This window comes from Mangifera indica, chromosome 1 (genome assembly GCF_011075055.1).
Source record: "Mangifera indica cultivar Alphonso chromosome 1, CATAS_Mindica_2.1, whole genome shotgun sequence".
Taxonomy (NCBI): Eukaryota; Viridiplantae; Streptophyta; class Magnoliopsida; order Sapindales; family Anacardiaceae; genus Mangifera; species Mangifera indica.
The window spans coordinates 8,916,020-8,943,442 of record NC_058137.1 but is presented as its reverse complement, the minus strand read 5'-3'; the positions used below and the strand labels follow the sequence as shown (position 1 = coordinate 8,943,442).

The 27,423-nt window shown below is 32.9% G+C and overlaps 1 protein-coding gene and 1 long non-coding RNA gene across 4 annotated transcripts; one reads left to right on the top strand and one right to left on the bottom strand.

Annotated features, from left to right (window-relative positions):
• The first annotated feature begins 8,117 nt into the window (after positions 1 to 8,117).
• Positions 8,118 to 12,379, top strand: LOC123192285 (protein ALTERED PHOSPHATE STARVATION RESPONSE 1-like). Its single transcript, XM_044604776.1, has 6 exons — positions 8,118 to 9,361; positions 9,515 to 9,795; positions 9,933 to 10,010; positions 10,578 to 10,792; positions 11,177 to 11,400; positions 11,538 to 12,379. The coding sequence occupies exons 1-6, from the start codon at positions 8,721 to 8,723 to the stop codon at positions 12,193 to 12,195; spliced, it is 2,097 nt and encodes a 698-aa protein (XP_044460711.1). The 5' UTR covers positions 8,118 to 8,720; the 3' UTR covers positions 12,196 to 12,379.
• A 4,692-nt stretch (positions 12,380 to 17,071) lies between these two features.
• Positions 17,072 to 21,909, bottom strand: LOC123194021. 3 transcript variants are annotated; one of them, XR_006497194.1, is made up of 4 exons: positions 21,848 to 21,909; positions 20,771 to 21,003; positions 20,506 to 20,698; positions 17,072 to 17,458 (listed from the first exon to the last, which is right to left on the bottom strand). It is a non-coding gene; the product is annotated as an uncharacterized LOC123194021 (long non-coding RNA). The 3 variants fall into 3 exon arrangements; XR_006497191.1 differs by having other exon boundaries at positions 17,076 to 17,458; positions 20,506 to 21,003; XR_006497195.1 differs by lacking the exon at positions 17,072 to 17,458 and having other exon boundaries at positions 20,449 to 21,003.
• Positions 21,910 to 27,423: the final 5,514 nt, after the last annotated feature.

The following is a 27,423-nucleotide window of genomic DNA, read 5'->3' as shown; positions in this document are numbered from 1 at the left end:
TGTCATGGAAGATGGTGAAAAGTAAATAGAAATTACAGATAATGCTTGGGAATACAAATAGACTCATGTCATGCATGGGTCTTACTAAAACAGTCCAGACTTGAGTTATACAACTTGAATAGACCTAATTCTAGTGGGTGGACTTAAGACACAAGGCTACAACTTTTATGTTTTGTTTGTAACCCAATTCGTCCTGAAACATGGTTCAAAAATGACTGGAAACTGGAGGCAATGCATGAGAATACAAACTCATGTTGTGCACTACTCTTACTAAAATAGTCTTATCTTGAGTTATACAACTTGGATGGATCTAATTCCAATGGCGTCTTAAAACTAAGATATAAGACTACAACATTTTTTATTTTTATTTTATGTGAGCCAATCTGTCTTGGAAATTGATTATGAACTTGTTAGAAGATACAAGTAGTGCATTAAAGTCTCTAAATCCCTTTCAAACATCATCCAACACTTAACGATCGAACTAACCCCCTTTTAAATGATATAAATAAATCAAATGACACTACAAAGATCTACAGTAATAATTTATCACCAATACATCCATCCAATTACATCAATTTAAAATATAGTCATTCAAATAAACCAAATTATGGTGAAAACATATAAATCTTTTTCAAGACATCTCAGCCTTAATGTCATACTTTTAATTAAAGTTTTAGGAGGTTGTTTCCCTGCCTTTTTGAAGAAATTACCACTAGTCCTATTGCAAAGAACTTGCTCCAATTTGTCTCAATCCCTGTTACCTTATCACAGCCAAGATAAGGGCTTTTCAAGCATCCATTGCTACAAAAAGGGCTTAGATGACTTACCTTGAGTCTCTATCAACCAAGACGAGCCCAAAGTCTTTGAATCCTCCTCAATTATCCTATAACCCTAAATAACCAAATTAAGTTTTTCGAAAATGACATTAAACCTAAGTTATCTTGAATCTTAATTGATGAGAAATGATTAGACTTGGTAAAATTTGACACAATCTGTTAACTCGATACAACACAGAAAAAAAATCATATTAGAGATTTGATTTTTGTTATGAAAAGTAGTTTGGATCAGGTTCAAAACTACCATAAGAAGAATTTCTCGAGTAAATTTTAATGTGACAACCTATTTAACTAACATTAAGCAAGCCCACTTTGGCTGGTTATGGTAAAATATCATGATGACCAATATTGTTAAGTCTTTCAACGCTCTAACACGAACCACTCATGTTTTGCCTATCACTATATTGGTTGAGTTTATTAGGAGCACACTATAACATTGATTTTATAATAGACAAAACCTAGTACGTAAATCTCACTAAATGTTAATTATGTGCATACTAATGCTTTGATATGTCAAAGTGTGAAAACACTAATGTTATTATTATTTTTTTGAAACAGATGGGAGAACTCACCCATTAACACCATAGACTAAGGACAATATTACTAGATATGTATAAATCTACCAACATCGTGGTCAAACCAATCAACCTCCATAGATACAAAGTCTATGATACGTAATAGTAGGTATCCATCATTGATCTTGTGGAATGGACGTGTGAATACGGAAAATTTCAGCTTTCCTACATTCCATTTACATATGTTGCTACTATGGCATAATTCAATAACTTGTCAAACTGTTTCTGATAGGCAAACATATAGTACTCCATAGAATATTTGCGATAGGTCTACAAAGAAGATGTTAATCCACTAGGGGATTAATCAACTTGGGCACAACCAACCAATCTGCCAATGATTTATTCATCTGTGATGTAATAATAACTGTTAAGTCGTCCATCCATCCATACAAGAAGGTCATCGCGAGGAAAGGAAGTTGAGCAACGTCATTATAACTGATGCCATCAACCTAGACATACTAGACTTAATTGTCCAAGTCCAACTTCGATACCCATTGTTACCTTATTCTGCAAATTCGATAAAGGCAAAAAACAACCTCGTTGCGGCCAACACCTAGCTCAACACCTACGATCATAAGTTGAATGGTGCAAAATAAGTAACTATAAACTCATAAGATTAGTGCATACCAAGAAGCCCTTTAGCCACTGCCCCTTAGTAACCAATAAATTCTATAAGTCGATTTTGCGTATATGTCTTGAGGTACGATGGAGTCCTATAAGGAAGATATGTTTGTAATCATTATCTGATGCATTAAGGTGTCATTGATTGAATGTAATGTAAACCTGTGTCAATGTCATATTTAATACAACAGTTGGTGCATTTTCCCTCAAAGCGTTCAATACATCAATGAGCATCCAATATGCTATTTATTTTGAACCAAAGTTCTCTCACTACGTCCTTAAGGTTAATTAAATAAAGTAACACCAAATGTATAAGTATGACACTAAATTGGGTGTCCTCCAATCATTGGTTGTGTCAAAAACATGTTGTCTAGAACATCTCTTTGTGGGTTATTATTAGTTTATCGTTTATGTTGCTCATTATATCCTTCCTATGGAGCATCATTTGCACCTGAAATAGATAGGCCTTATGAAACATGTATCTGTCTTCCTAATAATTGATCCCAACTCCCTAACAAAACGATAAAACCATCAATTTCTTTGTATAAACCGCAAAAGTACACGTGTTTGTGAACAATACTTCTAGAGGAAGTCACTCGGCTATTTAATCTTGGCTAGGCGAGATTTTTACAAGTAGGCGAGGCTAAGTTTTCGCCTACTTGTTCATCTAGACTCCCTAGTATAACCGAGTGAAATCAACCAATTTTATCATATCACAACCAACAAATCAATCACATATTCGTAAATAATATTCTTTTGGACATAAATCATTCATTTCTAATTTTAAAAATAATATTTTTCCTAACACCAAACCCTAGATTTAACATCCAAGCCATTGACAACACTGGCAAAAAATTGAATTTTCTGGCGACAAAAAAACACTTTTAGCCTTTACTCGACAATGATTTTTAAACCATATATCTAAATAAACCAAACACAAACATCAACAACAAAAACAAGCACTAACTTCGCTTGCCATTTGTAACTTCGAATAATGTTGAATCTTCAATGAAGATTGATTGACTAGAGCAAATAACACTTAAGAGATTGACTGTGTATGGAGTGTGTGATTTTTAGATATAGACAGAGCGAAATAATTTGATTGATGTTAGATCATCTGGCACGGTAGACTTACACATGATTAGTTGCCTAGTACAGAAGTAAAAGAAATGCGAAGGGTTGGTCAAACATTGGGATATTTTAGAGAGTGTGCAATTTTTGTGTTATAAATGTTCAATGAATTAAAATGGTGGTATGTTTGTATAGGCGGGGTCTCTTGTGGTAAAATTTGCAATTTCCCATGATTATTTCCCATCCAAATTTGGATGAAACTATTCCCAATTTTTAATTTGAAAAGTTTATTTTTTGACCTATCCATTAGAGTGAGATGTTCGTTTAAATAATCAAACTACATTTTTGTCAATTTGTACAATATATAATATGATTAATATTAGTTGCACCTAGGGGTGCCCATGGGTTGGGCTTGATTGACTCTAGCTTGGCCCATCAAGCCCATAGATCAAGCCGAACCTGGCTTAGGCTTGTACAATGATGGGCCTTCAGGTTGGGCCAACCTATGGAATTTTTAAGGCCCAACCATATATATAGGGTCGGATTGGGCCTTAATCGGGTTAGCCCATTCAAAAAATTTTAAAAAATTAATTAAAAATTTAAATACAAGTTATTTTTCAATTATTAAAACTGAGAATAGTACTTCGAACATTTTATTTATAATCTCTCGCTTATGACAGAGGAATACTTGTGATTACATGATGAAAAATATTATAATATAGTATAAATTAATTAATTTATATACTATATAATTACAAACATAAATAGAATATATATACCATACTAATTTATCTACATAAATAATATTCAAATAGATTGAATTCATTTAACATTAAATCCACTTATATTATTTTGTAATGATAAAATTGAAATAAAAACGAAATCATAAACACAAAAAACGATTGTTTATAAATTTAGATATATTCTAAAAAAGAGTTGATGACAGAAAATGAGACTGAGAATATATGAAATAATTAAGATTGAAAAATTTATAAATAAAATTAGAAAATATAGAAGATTTAGATTATTTATATAAAAGGAAAAAAATTAGAAAAAAAAAAGAGATTTGGTTTGGCTTTTGCCACAAACAAAAGCCAACTGCCATAAAACAGATTTTTTTTTTTAATATATTCAACAATATTAAATTAAATTAAACCAACGAGCCCAATCCTTAGGCCTATAGTCCAATTCAGAAGGCCCATGGGTAAGATCTCGTATACTATATTGTCAAGTTAGATCTCTATTTGATCCGGTCTAATTAACATGTCTAGTTACACCCTTAATAATACAAGTGAATTACATTTTTTCTCCAACAACTTTACATTTTTTTTCTTTTTGTTTTCAAATTTATTGACCCTGTTTTTTCTAATTGTTCCATAAATGATGAACTATTGGATGACTGTAAACAAATTGTTCACAACTGAGATTTTGAATATCATTATTAGATTAACAAAACTCGATTCCAAACCAATTCCAACCCTTCAGTTTAAACCCAATTCAATTAATCGAATAAACCCACAATGACACATCACTTCCCATATTAAGGGCAGATATCAACCCAACCATCTCCTTGTCTAAAACCCGTGGCTATGATTTGCGACAAGAAGATGGTTGTGATTTGCGCAAGTTGTGACTGCAAATTATTTTTTTTTCTTATTAAATAGCAACCAAATTTCCAACCCTGGGTTATAACCCTTTAATCTTATTATAGTCACCTACCACAACAACAAATATTCAATTTAAGGATGAAAATTTTCCTTTTAAAAGATAAAAAATTTGTCGTAAAAAGTTATTTGAAAAAAAATCAAATCATCAAAAAAAATGTGTTAACAATTGGTAATGCCAACAAAAAAAATTGTTCTTAATAACTAGTTATTATAGACAAAATAATGTTTTGTCATAAACGGATACACATTTTGGAACAAAATATTTTATTCATAAATAAGTTAGATTTCATTCCAAAAAATTTATTTTGTCTAAAAAAAATCTTATTGAAGGACAATTTTTCATCCTTAATTATGTGGTAAATAAGAGACAAATTTTTTTGTTCTTAATTATATAGTGAATTAAAGATAAATTTTTTTTTCATCCTTGATCGTTTAATGAATTTAGGACAAATTTTTTCGTCATTAATTGTGTGGTAAATAAAGAACAAATTTTTTTTCTTCAATTGTATAGTGAATTAAAGACATTTTTTTTTTTTTTATCCTTGATCATTTAATAAATTTGAAATAATTTTTTTTCATCTTTAATTGTGCAATGAATAAAACACAAGATTTTTTGTCATTGATTATATAATGAATTAAGGATACAATTTTTCATCCTTTATTGTGTGATGAATTGAGAACAATTTTTTGTCTTTGATTAAGTAGTGAATTAGGAACAAAATATTTTATTCTTGTTTGTGTTGTAAATTTCTGATGAGAATTTCAATATTATATAAAAATTAATAGTTATATTGATCATCAAAGTCCAATATTTCATGAAAGGTAAAATGAATCTAGTTCAAGATTAGCAAAAAAATGATATTCTATAGTTTAAAAAGCTTGAAGGTATTACCAAATAGCACATTAATCAAACAAATGGGAGTAAAAAGCAGGCTCAATGTAAGACAGAATGGTTTATAACAATATGATATATCTTACTTTTCTCTTAGGGGGCGTTTGGTTTGGGTAATGTTTGATTACTAAAATAGAAAGGTTACTTTGAAGATATATTACTTAGAAGATTACTGGATATAAATGATTACTATGTTTGATAAAATTTGATAGGTATAAATAATTATTGTGTTTGGTTAAAGGTAATAAAAAATTATTAGTAAATTATTTTACTTAAATACCTTTGAATATAATTATTTTTATATATATTTTATATTATTTATCATATTAATTAAAAATAAATTTATTTTTATCTCAAAAAATTAATAAATAATAATATAATTATAATAAACTAAAGATTACCTCAGTAATCTTTAAATGTCTAAGGTGAAGGTGGTAATCAAATTACCACCTATGTTATCTGCCATGTCAGCATTTGTAATAGAAGATTACTGTAATCTTTTATTATTGACAAACCAAACAAGAGAATAAAAGATAGATTACCAAGGTAATCACAAAATCCCTCAACCAAACGCACCCTTAATGCTTAAAGCTTTCATTTCATAAGACATTTTTTGGTTTCAACACAGGCAACACTTACTAATGAAAGAAATTATAGCCAATTTTTTTTTTTTTTAAGAACATTATGAGGCCATTAATATAGAATTGATAGTCATACTATGTGAATCGGATTGGTAATTTTCCACTCAGCAAATCTTGCACAAATATATGTGTTCCTACTCACATAGAGACCTGCAATAAGAAAGCATATTAGTTTCCAGAAATACTGAACACAGGAGACTTTTACCATGTTTAACTAAATAAAGGTTAATTGGAGGGCACGACTTACAGTTTAATAACAAATAAACCAAGAAGATTTTACCATCAGTACGAAACCTTGGTCTTAAAAGCAACATTTTCTCCAATGAACCATCATATTTTGATTGCGATAACTTGTAGTTTTCTACCACTCCAGTGGGTTTCATAAAAGAGGTCCAGTTAAAACTTTGAATAATTTACATATCATAAATTAAGAGAATATTCATAAACACTAACAAGTTACCTTCCCATGTCATATGGACTCATCCATGCAAAGACCTGCAAATAAATATTTATTATTCCTCTTTATCGTCTTAAAATAATTGAAACACTTCACATATGTTGCTTAAACACATACATGAATATTAATTTATTAGAAACTATTAAGTATCACTACCTATTTGTCTGTATAATTGGAGCTGAATAAATGAATTCTTGCAATACAATATCTAAAAAAGGAGCTCATTAGACAAACAACAGTGTTATAAGTGCTAAATCAGCATAGGGTTTTCTACTTATGCTTTCAAAAGGCACAACTAATCTAACATTTATACCATAAACGTCCAAAACAGTAGAATCAGGAGCATAGCAAGATCCGCAAAGCAAATAAATAAAAAATAATTAAAACAAGAAAGAGAATAAAATCTAATTCAATCTCCTCAACCCTTCATTGTTTTTATTCTCTTCCTTTCTTAATGAATATAATAGATGGTTTGGAGAGTAAAATTATGTTTTTGAGTATTTACGATGATACTAATAATAGTGTTAATTGTGGTATCAATAACTAAAGATAATATCAAATGGTTAGACTTGTTATTATTAAAATTTTAAGTCAGAATATTGACTATTGAGACTTACCTTATCATTTGTTTTATCCTTAATTTTTACAGAAAAGAATATTCAATTTACTAATATATGTACAGTTGACCCGAAAACTGCAGTGGTGACCAAAATTTCTGCATAAAATGAAAGAAAAAGGTCATTATTTATCATTTCTTTTATTATAAAAAAAAAAAAATCCAATTCCCCAAAAACCGGATTTTAAGGAGCCGTTAGAGGTTTCCTCCTGGATGGCGCCATTCTCAATAATAAAAACAAAAAGCAAGCGCTCTCTCAGGCAAATTTTACTGTTTTAACCTTTTTTCTGGTCCATTCACCAATCAGAACCCTATAATTAGGACCTATCAAAAATCGAAAAACAAAAATACGAATATTTCTCTTATGTATTTTAAGATATGTTTAAAATTATTTAAAACCTTTTAAAAACTAAAAAATTCCTAAAAGCCTTTTAAAATATTTAAAAAAGTAAAAAATCAACTTTAAAAAACTCAAATAATATTATATTTAGTAGTTTTAAAATTCGCTTGAGTCCTTTTACAACAAAGTAAATTTTTTTCCGAGAGTAAACATAGTGAATATTTATTTATTGATTAAGTAAAATCTTAGGGGAGTTGAGGAATAAAAGCAATATTTTAGGACATTGGTACTGAATTCTAAACAATGGCGAGTTTTTGGTGAAAGACCAAACCTTAGGGAATTCCAGCATATTAATCCTCTGTTGCGGTTAAGATTTGGAATTACAACAAAAGGGAAGAAGATGTACTGTTTTACACACACAGAACGAGGCAGCTCCATCTCTGTTATCTGTGTCACCCAGATTACAAAACTTCTCCACACACCAACCTCTTCTTTTTTTCTTCAATTCTTCCAACTTCCATTTTCGTCCATTTTTGTTCTCACGCTCTCTCCCTCACATTTCTGCAAAATCTTGCCTTCATTTCAAACGACCACAAGACTCACCCTGCTCTCGTTGTTTTAGCACCCTCTACTTTTTACTGTCTTTTACTTTGTTTATAGCTTCCATTTTCCCCAATTAATGCCTTTAAATTTTTGACTCACCGAAATACTTTTTTCCTTTTTCATTGAAAAGCTACTACTCCTCTGTTTCACTCTGTTTTTTATTTTTTTTACTCCCCTGTCTTACTTGAAACTAGTGTTGATAAATCCACTGAAATTATGTTTCAATTCTCTTTAATAAGCTTTCTCCAAGTGGGATTTTTAGTTTTGTGAAGAAAGTTTTCTGGTTCTACGAGTTCTAAAGAGGTTTGCTCTGTTTCGAACCTGAACTCTATGTTTTTATTTTCTTAATTTATTTTATTTGGTTTTTAGGTTTTAGTGTTTGCAACTAAATTGACGTGAAAATGGGTCTATCAAGCTCTAAAACTGAGAGAAATGAAGCTTTGCGTTTGTGCAAAGCGAGGAGGAAATTTATCAAACAGGCAATTGATTCAAGGTATGCATTTGCAGCTGCTCATGTTTCTTATACTCAGTCTCTTAAAAATATTGGCATTGCTTTAAGGAGATATGCTGAGGCTGAGGTTTTGATTGAGTCTTCTCTATCAACAACCTCAGCCACTGAGCTTGATAAAACTCCGTCGCATTCATCATATCCATCACCATCATCTTCACATATTAATGAAGTATCTGATTCACCATTGCATAATGAGCAAACCCCCAGCCCTAAGCTCAGCCACATTTCACCGGCAGATGTAAGCTATATGAGAACTGCTAAGAGTGCTTTTGTGACCGTTGTGATGAATGCAAACAGCGGCGTTAGTAGTGTGGTGGAGGATGAGTCATTGGCAATGCCTATGCCACCACCACCACCTCCTTTTGAACCAGACTCTTGGGATTTTTTTGACCCCAGTGATGAGAGTGACAGCTTTAGGTTTGTGAGGCAAAATGGGGGGCTTGATTTGGACTATGAGGATTCGAGAGAGTGGGGACAGTTTAAGACTGAAGGCTTTGGTGCTGCTGATAATGTGGTTGAGAGAAAGGGGAAGTGGGAAAAGGTTGTCTGAGTTGGGAGTCGTGAATATTGTGAGGGAACTATCAGAGTAGAATTTGGGTGAAAAGTGTCCAAAATGACTGGTGAATCTTTGGAGTGTAATGTGGCTAGTGCTTGCCTGATGAGCTCAGGAGGAGTTGAAGCAAGGCAGGTCTGCTTGGAGCGAAATGCAAGTGGATCAGTGGAAACTTCAAGGGGAAATGATGCTCTTGAGCTATCGGGTTCAAAGTGGGAGAAAACTGCTGTGGATAAAGATTTGTGTGCTGAAAGAGAGGATCCTTCGGAGTTCATTACTCATAGAGCTAAGGATTTTCTCTCGAGCATAAAGGATATAGAGCACCGTTTCTTCAGAGCATCTGAGTCTGGTAAGGAAATGTCTGGGATGCTTGAGGCAACCAATATCAGGGTTAGAATCTCTGAGGCAAAAGGTAATAATTTTTTATTGATGTGATATTGTTGCTTCTACTATTTGATTCTTTAGCATTCTATTGCTATATAATTTTGATTTATTTTTGTTGGCTTAGTTTCTCTTTAATGAAATTTCATACCAAGGACTTTCTTGTAGGGAGTTCATCTGCCTCAGATGCTTTGGCAGCATTTCGTCTAGGTTGCTGCTGTAGAAAGAATGGACCGGCTTCTGGAGGTAAACTTAGCTTTTGTTTGTGTTAATGAAGATATAAATTTCACAATCCCATATAAATTACACAATTTATGCAATTAGTTGTCACATTTTAAGTAGTTTATCAATCCAGATTTATTTGCCTTCCGTTTTGCTTCTGTGATTTTGATCTCCAATAAAAATTGATGAACAAGTCTATCTGATTAGACAGAATATAACAGCATTCAACTGAAAGCTTTGTCACTTGAAGTCTACTGGGCAGAATCCTGTATGTTAGTACTTTTGAGGAGTGATACTTTTCTGATTGATGGAGCATAATATTTAATCATATGGCATTTCTTGTATGAACCACTTCATGTATCAATTGAACTCTGAGAATTTACTTTTATTTTGACCTCTTTAAAACATTATATTGATTGATTTGCGATATTTAAGGCTATTAATAGTATAACACAGGAGTGCTTGGTCTGTTTCTATTATTTGGCAATTTTATATGGTGGATTACATTTCTCATTTTCTCCTTTCCTGAATATTGGATAGAATCTTTTGTGTCTTTTCTGGCCTTAATGTTAGTTTTTAATGTTTGTGTAGAACCTGTAAAACAGGTTACAAAGGTCATTACTTGGAAGCGAACAACATCTTCAAGGTCATCTTCATCAAGGAATCCACTGAACACAGGAGCAAAAGATGATATGAGTGACAGTGGAAGTGATTTTTTTGAAGATTTCTGCATGATTGCTGGAAGTCATGCATCCTCCTTGGATAGACTCTATGCATGGGAAAAAAAACTATATGATGAAGTGAAGGTATTTTGTTTGTAAACATTTTTGTGTTAAAGAGCCAGTTTTCTTCGTAATTCAATGTTGCATGTTCTGTAGAAATGAGCTCCATCCATAATTCACATCAAGTGCATTCATGACGCATTTGAATGATGTTACATATTATGGCTTTTCTTTTGATAGGAAGCTATTTTTTAATTCCATTGGATTTTAATGGCTGTAGAAAGAGACATTAGCTTCTAATGGATTTTTAATAAACATAGGTATCATCTCATATAATATCAGTTGTAGATTTCTACCTTGAACATAATCGATTTCTTGCCATTTCTAGAGAAGCCTGTAAAGTTGTTAAATTTACCTCATAAATAATGTGCCAGTGTTCTTTAAAATGCTCGCATAATGGTTCTTTAGGCCAGTGAATCTATCAAGAAGCAGTATGATCGAAAGTGTGACCAGCTTAGGCACCAGTTTGCAAAGGATCATAGTATGCGCTCAATTGATAAAACCCGATCAGTGATAAAGGATCTATACTCTAGAATTGTAGTGGGACTTCAATCTGTTGATTCCATATCCAGGCGAATTGAGAAAATGAGAGATGAAGAATTGCATCCACAACTTGTAGAGCAAGTTCAGGGGTAAGACTTTGCAGCTTCGCCTACAGCCAATTGGCTATGCAATGTTTTTGGCAAGTGGGATTTATATCTGAGGAACTAAAATTATGCTTTAAAAGTGTCAGCGCAAATGGATTTTATAACTGTTGAACCTTATGCAGGTTGATCCGGATGTGGAAGTCCATGCTTGAATGTCACCATGCACAGTATATCACCATTTCATTGGCATATCATTCAAGGAGCCCAGCGGAAACTCCCCAGGGAGATACCTGCAAGCAGATTCTGGCTCAGCTCCTGGAGGAGATTGAATGCTTCGGCTTGAGCTTTGCTGACTGGATCAACAGCCTCACATCTTATGTGATAGCTCTTAACGGCTGGCTGCTCAATTGCATTATTCCACAACGAGAGCGTTCCAAAAGCAGGAAGCCTTTCTCCCCTCGTCGAGCTGTGGCCCCGGCTATATTTGTTCTATGTCGTGATTGGGTGGCTGGGCTTAGTGGTTTGCCATCTGAGGAACTTAGCAATGACGTCAAAATGTTTTTGTTGAATTTGCAAAAATTAATGCAGCAACAAGCAGAACAGCAACAACCGGAGGATCAGAAATTACTTGATGCAAACACTGGAGAATCAGATGGCAAAGATGAAGAGAAAAACGGTAATGTCTCCGCAAACTTGTGCAGTTTACATTCAAGTTTGGCAAAGGTTCTTGATCGACTGAACAAATTTTCTGAGGCGTCACTCAAAATGTATGAGGATATTAGACTAAAAAATGATCAAGCAGTAGAGTCATATGCTAGACTCAAGCCAGCCAGAGTTTAAATGCTATGTAATTATCCCTTGATATCTTTAAGTTTGCTGTTGAAAATAGATGTGTAAATTTGATGTTGCATATAGCTTTTGAGAAGCATTAAGTTAGAAGAGTTGAGAACTGAAACTCAAAGTACCAGCTGATTTATAGGTTTTCAAACTTTTGCTTTATAATATATCCGAGTGTTTGCAACAATTTTTTAGCCTGCATCTCAAACTCTTTTGTTTGAGCCTTCAATAGGGACCAAAAGGATAAAAGGTCCCAGTTTCCCCTTTTTCTTTTTTCATTCTTTTTCCTACTCACTTCACATAAGCCGAGGAACACTCATACTTCAACCAAGGAGTTATCTTTTTTCTACCATTTAATGTTTATCAACAAGATCCATTATCTCCTAAATATCAATGACAACTATAGAACTCTTTTCAATTTTCAGCATATAATTCTTCCTGCCTGCTATGCTGACATGGGTTTTGTCCCACAAATTCTATATCATATTGTAAGTGGAAAAAATGAAGAATTAAATATAAAAGTGCCACCTTTTTTTATATCTATTATTGTATCAACAGTTGATTCAAATGTATCCTTCACTGTTTCTCGCTTTCTCTTGGAGTTTACAATTCAAATACCGTGTACCGAGCATAACCTTCTGATTGCATGGCAATTGGGGCCCTTGTTACATGGGTTGGGAGATCAAATGCATTGGGGGCATTGTTCCTCACTTGGAAACTCTAGTATTCTGATAGCTTGTGAATGGCCCGCAGAACGGGAAGATCTAAATTATCAAAGAAAAGAGGTTTTTTTTTTTTTTTTTTTTAAAAACAAAACTAGGAATATTAAATTGAGTCAGACCACTCTTTTAGGGTTGAACCGATCACATCATACAGCCTATTGTTTCTGTTCATAGAGGCTACTGTATCGAATGAAAGGAGAAATTCTGCATTATTATTCAATGAAGAGGTTTGAATATTTATGTACAAAAAGGAGAATATAATTGATATGCCTAACAAGATTATCCTTATCTCTAATTTAAATTCTATTATTTAGTGTTTATCTCTAACTTTTCCCCTCAAACTGAATTGGGTTTTCTACTGTGAGTTTATGCTTGAACTTCAAAAAATTATTTGCTGACAAAGGCTTAGTTAAAGCATCTGCAACCAGTTCTGTAGTAGGTACATGATTAATACCAAGAATTTTATGTAACACTCTTTCTCGAACAAAATGCAAATCAAGCTCAAAGTGTTTAGACTTGGAATGAAAAACTGGATTAGCAAAAATAGCCACAAAGCTAAGATTGTCACACCATAGCAGTGGGGTTCGTGGAGGTTCGATTCTCAACTCTTGCAACAAGGACTCAAGCCATATGACTTCAGCAGTGGCATTTGCTAAACTCCTATACTCAGCCTTAATACTATAATGAGACATTGAGTGTTGCTTCTTAGATGACCATTACACTACATTTTATCCAAGAAAAATACAAAAACCTGTAGTACTTCGTCTGTCATTCGGATCACTTCCTTAGTCAGCATCTAACAAACCCACTAATTCCAAGCGATTTGACCTTTTAAGTTTCAAGCCATGACTTAGAGTACACATAAGGTATCTTAATATTCTCTTTACAACCTTAAGATGTGTGTCAAGAGGTTTTGCTTGAATTGATAGACTTTGTTGACACTAAAAGCTATATCCGGTCTGGTTACGGTGAGGTACTGCAATGCTCCTAGTATGCTACGATATTCTTGTGAATTTTCAATCAGTTCACTTTTGATAGTAAAAAGTTGAAGTCCACTTATTATGGGCATTGGTAGAGGATTTGCTTTCTCCATTTTACTCGCTAGAGCATATCCTGAATATATTTCTTTTGAGACAGAAGAATCTCATTTGGTTGTTGAGACACCTCTATACTAAGACAATAGTTTAAAATGCTCATATCTTTAAGTGAGAACTCTCTGGCTAATGTCTAGATTAGATTAGTCACTTCCACATTTGAGCTACCAGTTATAATGATATTGTCAACATAAATAAGTATGAAAGTAGTCATGGTTGGTGTGAATCACAGAAACAATGAGTTATTTGACTTAGAATAAACAATGCCTATGGAAGTCAAGAAAGTCTTCAGTCGATCATACCACGCTTTAGGTGCTTGCTTTAGGCCACAGAGAGATTTGTGGAGCTTGCAAACCATGTGGGAAGAACCATCCAGTTTTTGAAAACCTGGAGGTTGCTCCATATAAATGTCTTCTCCATTAAGAAAAACATTATTGATGTTAAGTTGTCGTAGACACAAAGCATGAGATAAGGCTATTGTGAGAACAAATCGAATGGTAGCTGACTTAACAACTAGACTAAAAGTGTCAAAATAGTCTAAGCCTAGTTGTTGATGAAATCCTTTAGCGACCAAACAAGCTTTGTACCTTGAAACCGAGCCATCAAGATCCTTTTTAAGTTTGAAAACCCACTTGCAACTTGCTACTTTCTTATTAGCAAGCAATGGCACAATAGTCCACGTCTTGTTTCAGAGTAAAGCATTGTACTCTTCATATACAGCTTCCTGCCATTTTTCATCAAGTAAAGCCTATTGAACATTGAGTGGTTCCTGCAAAGTCAAATCAGAAACAAATACCTTTGGCCTAGTAAAACCATTCTTGGCTCAGATTATCATAGAGTGATTGTTATGGACTAAGGGAGTGGGAGTTGGAAAAGGAAGAGGAATGAAGGCTAGAGAGACAGTTGTGAAAGGACTAGAATTAGAAACAATAATAGGATTGGGACTAGAGGAGTTGGAAGTAGAAAGGAGAGGAGCTGCAAGTGGTGGATTCAATTCAGCATTAGGGAATTTAGAAAGACAAATAGGTATGGATGAAGGTATTGATGGTAAAGATATAGATGAATTGGATTGATTAGAGGGATAAATATAAGGTTTAATAAAGGGAATTGTTTCTCATCAAACATAACATGACAAGATACAAAAATTTTTCTAGATTGATGGAGGCATTTATAGCTCTTATGTTGAGAGATATAACCTAAGAAGTTACATGAAGCTGATCTAAACTCAAATTTGTAAGAGTTAAAAGGACAAAAATGTGGATAACAAAGGCAACCAAACACTTTAAAGGACAAATAATTTGGTTTACGAGATAATAGTACCTCAAATGAAGACCTATGATGAAAGCCTATTGACAAGATGAATGCAATAGCAAATGCTTCTATCCAGTGCTCAAAAGGAAGCCCAAATTGCGCTAGCAAAGTGAGACCTATTTCAACAATATGACGATGTTCTCTTTTTGTAATATCATTCTGTTAATAGGTGTAGGAACAAGTATTTCGAAATATTATGCCATGTTGGTTGAAATGTGAAGTAGGGCTCTTATTCTCACCACCATAATCAGATTGAAAATCTTAATTTTGGAGTTAAGTTAGAGTTTAGCTTGTGCTTGAAAGTGAAGGAAACAGGAATGTAGATCAAATTTATGCTTTAAGAAATAGATCTAAGTAAACCTAGAGAAAGAGCCAAGGAAGGTAACATAAAACCTGTAGCCTTCATGAGATGTGAAAGGCGACGGTCCCCAAACATCAGAGACCACAAGTTCCAATGGTTTGGTATAAAAAGTTTGTGATGAATCAAATGATAATTTATGAGATTCCCGAGTTGGCATGAGTGACAAAGAAATGGTTGATTTTTATTAAGTGAAAAAGGTATATTACAATGGGAAAGGACTTTGGTAACAATTTTGAGAGATGGATGCCCAAATCTTTGGTGCTAAAGACTAATAATTGGATTAGGATCAGAATTGTTACAAAAGGAAAAATTATTACAATCAAAACAAGAAGAATTGAAACCAACTCCGAGGGTTGAACTTGAGTACTGAGCATTATTCTTTGTAGCTGCTGTTTTATTGTCAAGGCTGAAATGATAGAGCCCTCCATCAACAGTTCCTCTAAGAAGAATTTGTTTGGTTGTTCGATCCTTCACACAGCAAAAAACAGAGTAAAATTCAAAGAAGACATTATTATCTTTACATAATTGGGAAACAAAAAGTAAATTCTTTGTAATTAAAGGAACATGAAGAACATTTTTAAGGTGAAAAACTCATTGACTAGAGAAGAAGGAAGTATGACCAATATGTGAGATGGGAAGGCCTTGGCCATTGCCCATATGGATCTTACCGGTGCCACTGTAACCTAAGCCAATTGTGAGATTGCCAAGATCATATGTAACGTGATTCGTTACCCTAGAGTCAGGGAACGGACATGTCTCATCAACATATTCAGGTTGAGACGCAACCATTGTAGTCATGTTATTGTTATTTTCTTTGTGTCCAGCGTTGTTACCATTTTCATTCTGTTGTGGATTTATCCCAATAAAAGATACATCAAACCGATGGTAGCATTTTTGCACTATATGTCCAGCTTTGCTGCAAAGTTAACAAATGGGCTTATTGCAATTTTGTGAAAACTTGCCTTTTCGTCGTCCTCTATTTTGGCTATTAAAGCCATGACCATAACCATTTTGAATTTGTATTCATCAAAGGCTGTCTTGAATGCATTGCCATATTAGTAGACATGAAATTTTCTGAATTTGAGTTACGGAGTAGCCGACTTTCAGAAGTGAGAAGAAAAGACCATGTGGCTTGAATGCTTTTTGAAGATGGACTTAGAAAAAGAGCCGCAACTGTTGGTTCATATTCAAGACCCAAACTAGCAAAGACTGCTAAAACTTGATCTACTTCAGATATAGGCCGTCCACAATAAGCGAAATTGCCTCAAATTGTTTTCATTTTAAATAGATACTCTTTCATGGTAAGATTTTTTTTTTTTTTTTTTTTTGTGATTCAAGCTGAGACCACAAAATAGACACTTTCGTAGCTGATTGTGTGGCAAAGAATTGAGTGATTGCTTTCTAGAGTCCTTCTGTAGTTTCATTACCAACAAACTGAGACAATAAATTAGGACTTACATAGGAGAGAATCCGGGAAGTCAACAGTTGATCTTGACGTTGACGGGTAATAAAATTACGATTGAGTTGTTGTGTGCCAATGATGAACCTTGGAGGAGCAGAACTCCTAAAACTGAAGTTTTCAAGACCATACTCACGAATTGAAATCAAAATTTGTTGTTTCTAGACCAAGAAATTGTTATCGTTGAGCTTGACCGTCACCAATTGGTTGGACGAGTTAACGAGCTGAATTGACAATGATGTTATGGGGGAGAAAACTGAAGGAGGCACTCTGGTGACACCTTCTTGTTCATCGTCGCCAACTGAATGAGGTGACAACTCTAGCAAGGAGACAGGCAGCTTGATAAGCTGTTGGCTCTGATACCATCTTAGTAAAACAAAGAGAAATAAACTATGAATGTGAAGAGAAAATTTTGCATTATTATTCAATGAAGAACCTTGAATATTTATGTAGAAAAAAAAGAATATAACTAATATGCGTAACAAGACTATCCTTATCTATAATTTAAATTTGGGAAATTAAAATAATTACCCTTTTTTATGAGGTAATAAAAAATTTGTTCCTAGTTTTGGGTTTTAAACAAAAATACTCATACTTTAAAAGATTTAAACGAAAATGTCCTAAATATCTTATAAAATATCAAAGCTATTGTTCTTTTATTCCCTATTTTGAGAAATTAATTAAATTACCCTTTTTTAAGGGTAATAAACAAATTTACCCCTAATTTTAGAGTTTAAACAAAATACCTTTATTTCAAGGGATTTAAACAAAAATTATCAAAAAAATACCAAAGCTATCATTCCTTTATTTCTATATAAATCATATCTCTTTCATTATTTTTAACATATTTAAGAGAGATTTCTGGAAAGAGAAAAAAAAGTTTGTATTCGGGATTTTGAGCGAGAATAAAAAAGTTTGTAATATCGATGTATTTACACTTGCTATAACTTCAATCGTTATTATTTTATTAACATTGTAATTATATGTGATGATTTATATAAATATTATAGTTGTATGGGCTATTCTGTAAATATTATACTTGTATGGGGTGAAATAATATTTTACAATAAAGGGTGTTAAAGGATTAAATTAAATAATGTTTTAGGGTAAAATAATATTTTACAATAAAGGGTGTTTGAGATATGTTAGATAATATTTGGGGCAAAATGATATTTTATAATATAGAGATAAAGTGATATTTTTCCCAAAATAGTATCACAGTAATTAAAGTATATTAATAGTTACAATATATAATTGAATTATGAAATAGGTATAATTGTGCAATAGAAATTTGTAATAGTATTTTCAATCATATTATTTATGTTGATTATATAATTTATTATATAATTAATTTAAATGACAGGATATACTTCAATTACATATGGGAGGAAATAGATAGAAAGAGATGAAAATATAATAAAATATGTTAGAGGTAATAGAAAATTGATTAAAATTTTAGAACACACAACATTCAAGGAATTAATTCAAATGATGAGCGACAAATGTAATATAGATCGAAGGATATTTAGTATCCAGGTAAGCATGAAACCAAAACATCTTGACGATGGCATCTCAATTGAAATTTTGAATGATGAAGATGTTGAGGTTCTTAACAGTTTGTCTAACCTCTTCAAAGAATGTGTTCCAATTTTTGTAATAACTACAGTTACTGATGATAGTTATGAGACTGAACAAACAGATGAGGGTTTACAAGGTGGTGAGCCAAGTAGTTATCCAGAAAATCAAACTATTGGTTTAAAAGGAATTCAAAATATCAGGATCAATTCGAAACAAGAATTTTCAAAGGAAAATTTTGCATATATAAATGATGTTATTGATATTGATGCATTATATCATACAGAAGAATTTGTTCATGGAAAAGAAGAAAAATTTTTAAAGTGGAGTGAATTTGACAGAAAGGTTATGCATAATATTCCAATCGAGGAATCGGAGGTCGAAGAGAAGATACGTGTTAATAAAGATATTAGAGGTACAAGTAATTTTTCGGAAATAAATCTTGATTGTGGGAATGTTTATATTGATGCATTTCATTGGTTACCACCTTTCCTGACCAGCCATCTATATCCAGAAGCCTAAAAGTGCTAAACAATAGTGATTCTCCATAAATTGGTACATTATTTTCAAGTAAATATGTCATTGATGCGATAAGTTGAGATGCTCTTCAGAAGGGATATCAGTTTGCAATAGATAAGTCAAACACAGGCAGATGGGTGGTTAAATGTTATAACAAAGAATGTAAATAGCGTGCACAGATAATTAGGGTGGGAGAAAGTGATAGTTTTGAATTACATCGTTTGGATAAACATCACACATATTCTAGAGACCAGATATTACCTCATCATAGGCAAGTAGACGCTAGAGCTTTAGGACAAATTTTGAGGACTAAATTTATATTAGTTAATCGTGTTTATTGACCAAAAGAGATCATTATGGATTTTGCTGACAGATATAAAATTGATATATCATACACACAAGTATGGCGGGCGAGAAATTAGGCACTTTAATTATTGAGGGGCACACCAGAAGAGTCGTTTATGTTGCTGCTAGAGTATTGCTACAATTTAGTACGTTGTAATTCAGGAACTGTGACATATACATTAACAGATGAGTAGGAAAGATTTAAATACTTTTACATGGTATTGGGCTGCAGTATTCATGCATTCCAACAACATATTCGACTAGTCATTTGTATTGACATTGTGTTCTTAAAGGATAGATATCTCGATCAATTATTTATCATTGTTACATTGGATGTAATAATCAAATATACCCATTAACTTTTGGCATCAGTCCTAGGGAAGACCATGACATAAGGTGTTAGTTTTTAACAAAGCTGAAGGATTATTTTGGTGAGGTACTTCATTTAGCTATGATTTCAAATCGATATGCCAATATATTTTTTACAGTGGCTAAAGTATTCCCTGGTATGTACTATGATTATTGTTATCATCACCTCTATTATAACATGTGATCCAAGTACAAGAAGAATGAAAAAGTCGCATAGATGTATTGGAAAGTATCTAAGACGTATACGAAGTATAAATTCTAAGAGATAATGAAGTAATTGGCCCGTGTGCACCCTGATGCAGCAACATACCTATATGAGGTAGCTTTCGATCGATGGGCACGGACATATTTTCCAGGACATAGGTACAATATAATGACTATCAATATCACTAAGTCATTTAATGTACTTTTCAAACATGCTCAAGGTTTACCTATTACTATTCATTAGAGATACACTGCAGCGATGGTTTTATGAAAGAAAAAATCATGCAAGTAAGTACATATTCAATATTATAACATATTATAAATGTGTATATAAACTTATACTTAATTACTTACCATATCTGTTTATATTTATATGATTTGTAGATTCTTGCACCAACCCAATAACACCTTAGGTAGAGAAAAAGATTGTCAAACGTGTGCGAAAGTCTTCAAACTTGGAGGTACGTTTTATTACATCTGAACGATACTAGATTCTTGGTAATGGCCAATATGATGCTCTGGTTGACCTTACGGAGTATACATGTACCTGTAAAAAATTTTAACTACCACAGATTCCCTATATATATGTCATTGTTGTTGCTAGATATATGAAACTTACCATCTGCATTCAATGGGTGCATCCATATTATAACACTTCTTTTTATCGTACAATCTACACGAAGACTGTCAATCCATTAGGAGATCAATTAGAGTGGATCCATCTAGAGGAGGCAAGTGTTATCTACCTATCGTTCGTGCATCGTCGTCGTGTGAGACTTTCAGCAAATAAAAACAGATGTCCTTCACAAGGAGAGATTATTGAACAACTTATTTGTAGTCGATATCACAAACCTAGACATACAAGATAGAATTGCAAGAGTCTTATTCCAATACCTAATTATATACCACCAAGTTCAGGAAGCAAAAAGAAAGATGGAAAATAACTACACTTGTAATTGTACTTGTTAATTTTAATATAAATTTTGTTGTTGTACTTGTTACTTTAACTATAATGTTTGTGATTGTAATATATTTTGATATAAAAGTTGTGATTATAATTGTTACTTCATATATACAGTTTCTGATTGTAGTATATTATCTTTAAAATTTGTTATTGTACTTGTTAATGTATGTATAAAATTTCAATTAGTAATCGTTATATATGTCCATGTTGATTTCATATATCCATTTTTAGTCGTTTTTTGTTTATTATACTTATTGTTTATAGTAATTATATAAAAGATAAACGTATATAAATGAACCAATATATGGATATACTAACACATAAAACATATGAATGAATAAATATATATACATATACAAATGAGATATAATATAATGGTCAATCAATATCCTTAAAAAAGCGCCTAAATGCTTGCATAAGCATAATGTAACATCCCTCCCCAAAAGTGTTGTCTTCTGGAGAAAAAATGTTAAAAATTAATATCTAGAGCGTTTATTTTTAAAAAAAAATTAAAATGAACTCGTCATTAAAAGTGTTATGAAATTATTTTGAAAAAATGAAAATCTGGAAATAAACAAAAGATGTAGATGTCCCATACAAAAACTCATCTGAAAATATCTAAGATCATAGAGTAATCATATATATGCCCCTAGATACAATTGTACAACTATCTGAATATGTCCAAAAGTTAACAATATCATATACTTGTAACAAAAACCATAGATAACCTACCCTAGCTTAGATCTATCTTTGCTGACTTGACCCTGCCTCGCAACTATCTTGATCACTTGTACTTGCAATCATAAAAGAAAAGGAAGTGAGACGTAAGAACACTCAGTAAGGGAAAAGAATTAAGTAAACTATCTCATTTCCTGTTCTAAATCACCCTCGGGACTCAATCTCATATCATAATCTCTATAAAAAATTGTGAGGGTAATCTAGTTCATCCTTTACTATTTGGGTCAAATGTTGTCCCATATGGTATGTATTTGATACTTTTTGGAAGCTAACTACAGGGATTTGACATAATTCTAAGCTCAAGCTCTCTTCTTTTCTCTCACTACACTATTTTTGAATCTAAATTGTGTTATGCTATAAGTATGCTCTACTGCGAGCAAACCTTACTATGAGTTTATGTCCTACTATGAACATGTCCTACTACAGATGTGTCCTACTGTGGTTAGTGTAGTGTAAAGTGCCCTCTTATAGTTCATAGAATGCATGCATGTATTATCTCTTACTAATCTTGCTTCCATATAAAACTATTCATAATCTATCAAACCATACTCTTGGGATGACCTCTGGATTCTGAGCCCCAAATTCATTTTCTTGCTTTCCTTTCTTTTCTTTCCTTTCCTTTTTCTCCTCTTTTTCTTTCTTTTTAAAAACTGTAAATTATTGTTCATTTGATAGAGCAGTTTTTTTATTTATATAATTTAATAGTCCAAATGGTCTCTAATTTATACATGTTATATATCATTGAAAAGAGCATTCAAACAGCTTTCCAAAAGTTATAATAACACTCATGATTCATCAGATAAGATAGTCAAAACATGGGATGAATTTAGTGGCAAAAAACTGTATTTCCTGTTTATTTAGGTAAGACAGTCTTTTTGTTCATACAATATTTAATAGTCCAAATGGTGTCTAATTCATACAAACTATATATCATTGAAACGAGGATTCAAAAAGCTTTTTAAAAAGCTATAATAGCACTCATGATTCATTAGATAAGGTAGTCAAAATGCGGGATGATATTAGTGGCAAAAACTGTATTTACTGTTTATTTGGTAAGGTAGTCTTTTTGCTCATACATTTTAACAGTCTAGGAAGTCTCCAATTCATGCAAGCTATATATCATTAAAAAGAGGATTCAAACAGTTTTCCAACAAGCTATAATATCACTCATGATTCATCAGATAAGATAGCCAAACGGTAGGATGAAATCAATGGTAAAATTGTAAATATTATCCAACTTTCTATCATAAACAAAATCACATACATAGATACCCCAAATGGCACAAAAACATTTCTCAACCTCAAAATCATCATTTATAACATAGAGCCAAGGAACCAAAAGCATAAAATATGAAACATACCAATAATGATTCCACTTACCTTGTTTTAAGCCAATCTTTGCTAGGTTGGCTCCCTCCTCTTTGTTTTCCTTCTTTTATCACCAGAACCATCTTAAATCAAGACCAAAACACACTAACATATACATATAACATACATCCAATATATATAAACATAGGTAAAAGGACAAGGAAGAGATCTTTTGGTTAACAAAGCTTCCAAAGTGCTTCCTCTTCTGTTCTTTCCTTACTTGTCTTCTAAAACTCCTTCAAACCCTTCCTTTTTCTTCAAAAAACAAAGAAAAAAGCATGAAGAAGGCTAAACTTCTAGAAAGGATGGGAGAAGTGATGAAAATTCCTATCTATTGTCTTTTATCTTTTTATATATCCACATACATATTTGGTTTAGCCTTTGTCTTTTTTTGTAGTTTTTCTTTTCTTTTTCTTTTTTGTTTTTTTTTTGTTATATATATGTCTATCTATATATATCTAGATACATTTGGACATGTATATTTACACTTGAAAATATCCCAAAACAGGGCTAAAATACATAAATACGTTTGGAACATACCTGAAGGTATTATAATTCTTCCCCCCTCACAAGAATTCCATCCTCGAAATTTATAAAAACAGCTTTGGATATTTCTCCTTCATGGTCTGCTCCATTTCTCAAGTGGCCTCCTCTACCTTCTGGTTTCTCCATAAGACTTTTACTAGAGGAATCTGTCAGTTCCTTAGTTGTTTAATTCTCTTATCAAGTATCTGAATCGGTTTTTCTTCATAACTAAGGTCTTCTAATAACTGAATATCATCTGTATTCAACAAGGCATTTTCTCAAAGATGAGACATGAAATGCATCATAAATCCAATCCATACTCATTAGTAAGGTTAATTTGTAAGCCACTTTACCAACTCTTTTAATTATCTTATATAAACCAATAAGTCTGGGAGCTAATTTTCCTTTCTTTCCAAATCTCATTAAATGCTTGAATGGTGTAACCTTTACAAATACAAACTCACCTATATTGAATTCCAAGTCTCGACATCGATGGTCTATATAACTTTTTTATTGATCTTGGGTCTGTTTCATTCTCTACCTGATCATGTAGACATTATCAATCATTTTTGGGTTAACTCAAGCCCAAGGGATTGGGATAACACATCTCTTTCTCCTATCTCATCCCAATGGAGAGGAGAATGACACCTTTTACCATATAATGTCTCATAAGGTGCTAACTAAATAGTCACCCGGTAACTATTATTGTAAGCAAACTCTACCAAGGGCAATATTTCTACCCATGTAGCTTTATAATCGAGACAACAAGCTCTCAATATGTCCTCCAAAATCTGATTAACCCTTTTTGTTTGACTATTTGTTTGAGGATGATAGATTGTACTAAATGCCAAATTAATACCTAAGAATCTCTAGAGACTCTTCCAAAAAACTTATACAAATCTTGTATCATGATTAAATAATATGGTCCTAGGTAACTCATGTAATCTAATAATCTCTCTAACATATAATCTTTCCAATTGATCTGTGGTAGTAGTATCTTTGATGGACAGAAAATGAGTTGACTTGGTTAATCTATCAATAATCACCCAAATAGCATTGTATCCATTCTAAACTCTACGGAGCCCATTGATGAAGTCAGTGGAGATATGCTCCCATTTCCATTTTAGAATAGGTAGAGACTGAAGTAACCTTCAAGGACTTTAGTGTTCGACCCTAATTTGCTGAGAGGTGAGATATCTAGTAACAAACTCACCTATATCCCTTTTCATGCTTAACCACCAAAAATGTCTTTTGAAATCTTAATACATCTTTACACCCTCAGGGTGGGCAGTATAAAGAGAACTATGGGCCTCTACAAGAATCCTCTATCTCAGTTCAACTATTTAGGGAACATACACTCGATCTCTGAATCTGAGAACTTCATTTGATACCTAGAAATCTATCTCGAGACTCTTTTAGACTTTTTAAAATTTTTGTTGACACCACTCATCTTGTGTCTAAGCCTCTCGAATCTTATCTATGAGAATAGGTTGAATCTCTATTCTGGTAAAGGCTCCAATCATAAGCTCAATCTACTCTCGGTTCATATCTCTCTGAATTTCTCTTTGAACGTCAGTTGTGATATCATCACGTTTCTACTGAAGGCGTTTACAACTACATTAGCCTTGCTTGGATTGTATTTAATATCATAGTTATAGTCTTTTACTAACTCGAGCCATCGCCTGTGTCTCATATTACATCTTATCCCATACAAATAGTGTCTCTAGATTTTCAAAGTAAAAATCATTGTTACTAACTCCAAATCATAAGTAGGGTATTAGTTTTCAAATTTTTTCAACTATCTTGAGGCATATGTTATCACATTGCCTCGTTGTATTAGCACTACTCCTAAACCACCTTGTAAGGCATCGGTGTACAAATCGTACTCAAATCCCTCCTCTAGAAGTGCTAATATAGGAGCAGTAGTTAATCTTCTTTTCAATTCTTAGAAGCTTGCATCATAAGCATCTGACCACTAAAATGGAATTGCTTTCTTTGTGAGAGTTGTAAGAGATCTGGCTAATCTAGCAAATCCTTTCACAAAACTCTGGTAATACCTTGCCAAACCTAGGAAACTACGAACCTCTTTAACTGTCTTTGGTCTCTGCCATTCAACTATAGCCTCAATCTTACTAGGATCTATGGATATACCCTCTGTTGAAATCACATACCCCCAAAAAGTAACTCAATCCAGCCAAAATTCACATTTTGAGAATTTGGCATACAATTGTTTCTCTCTCAACTTCTAGAGGATAAACCTCAATTACTACTTATGCTCTTCTTGACTATGAGAATACACTAAGATATCATCAATGAATACTACAATAAATTTATCCAAATAGTCATGGAATACCTTGTTTATCAAATCTATAAATACCATAAAGGCATTTGTCAATCCGAATGGCATCACTACAAACTCAAAGTGGCCACTCTCACTTGGTGATAAATAGATCACAAATTTATCTTAGAGAAGACAATGAATCCCTTCAACTGATCAAATAAGTGATCAACCCTAGGTAACGGGTACTTGTTCTTAATTGTGACTTTATTTAGCTCTTTGTAATTAAGGCGCATCCTTATAGACCCATCTTTCTTTTTCATAAATAGGATGAGAGCTCCCGAAAGAGAATGGCTTAGTCTGATAAAACCATGATCTAGTAACTCTTGGAGTTATTTCTTCAGTTCTTCTAACTCGATAAGGGTTATTCAATAGGGTGCTTTCAAAATAAGTGTTATGCTCTGTACCAGCTCTATACTAAACTCAACCTCTTGCTCGAGAGCTAATCTTGGTAGCTTATTCGAAAACATATCTAGAAAATCTCATACCACTAGCGTTTCATTAATAGTTTAGTCTGACTCAATCTTACTCACTATATAAGCCAAATATCTAGTACACCTCTTTTTCAACATTTTATTGGCTTCCAATATACTATTCATCAACCTCCAGATATGACCCTCACCAAACTCGAACTGATCCCTAGATTCTAGGTTAAATCTCACTTTCTCATTTATAATCAATCTCAGCACTGTATCTCCTCAAAAAGGCCATCCTTAAAATCATGTCAAAATTTGGTATTAAAACATAATTAGGTCCACCAGTAATTGCCGACCTTGAATCACAATACTTTATCCTAGCAACATTATCTCATTAATGACTTAACCCCTATCAGGTAACTCGATCATAATCTTTTGGGCTATTCTAACAGGTTGTACCTTTAACCTCTCGAGCAAACTCTTGGCTATAAAACAACGAGTAGCCCTACAATCAATTAAAATATAAATAAAAGTATCAAGATAGAGAATCTTACCTATGACTGCTAATGGGTTAGCCTTTGTTGGGCCTTAGGTGATTGTATAAACTCTAGCTGTGGCCCATCTTACAAGCTGCTGCTACTACTCTACTCTTACTAGGGTAGTTGTACAAAAACAAGTGATATGTCCAAACTGATGACATCTAAAACAAACTACTTGGCCTGTCAAACACTCTTCTCTATGTTGCTTCCCACATTTTTGACAAGTTGGTATCTCAGGTCCTCTTTGTTTCTTCCCACTATTCTAGTTCTTTTTCATGCCTCTGAACTGGAGAGGTCGTTTACCTTTCTTATACCCGTTTGGAGGAGGTTCTCTTTGTGTTGAAACTAAACCATTGCTCATCAAAAGAGTTGGCATGGTAGTAG

Excerpts from the sequence above, each read along its gene's own strand:
- LOC123192285 (XM_044604776.1), top strand. The coding sequence starts at position 8,721 with ATGGGTCTATCAAGCTCTAAAACTGAGAGAAATGAAGCTTTGCGTTTG. Across the intron at positions 10,011-10,577 it reads GAATGGACCGGCTTCTGGAG|AACCTGTAAAACAGGTTACA; the intron begins GTAAACTTAGCT and ends ATGTTTGTGTAG. Across the intron at positions 10,793-11,176 it reads AACTATATGATGAAGTGAAG|GCCAGTGAATCTATCAAGAA; the intron begins GTATTTTGTTTG and ends ATGGTTCTTTAG.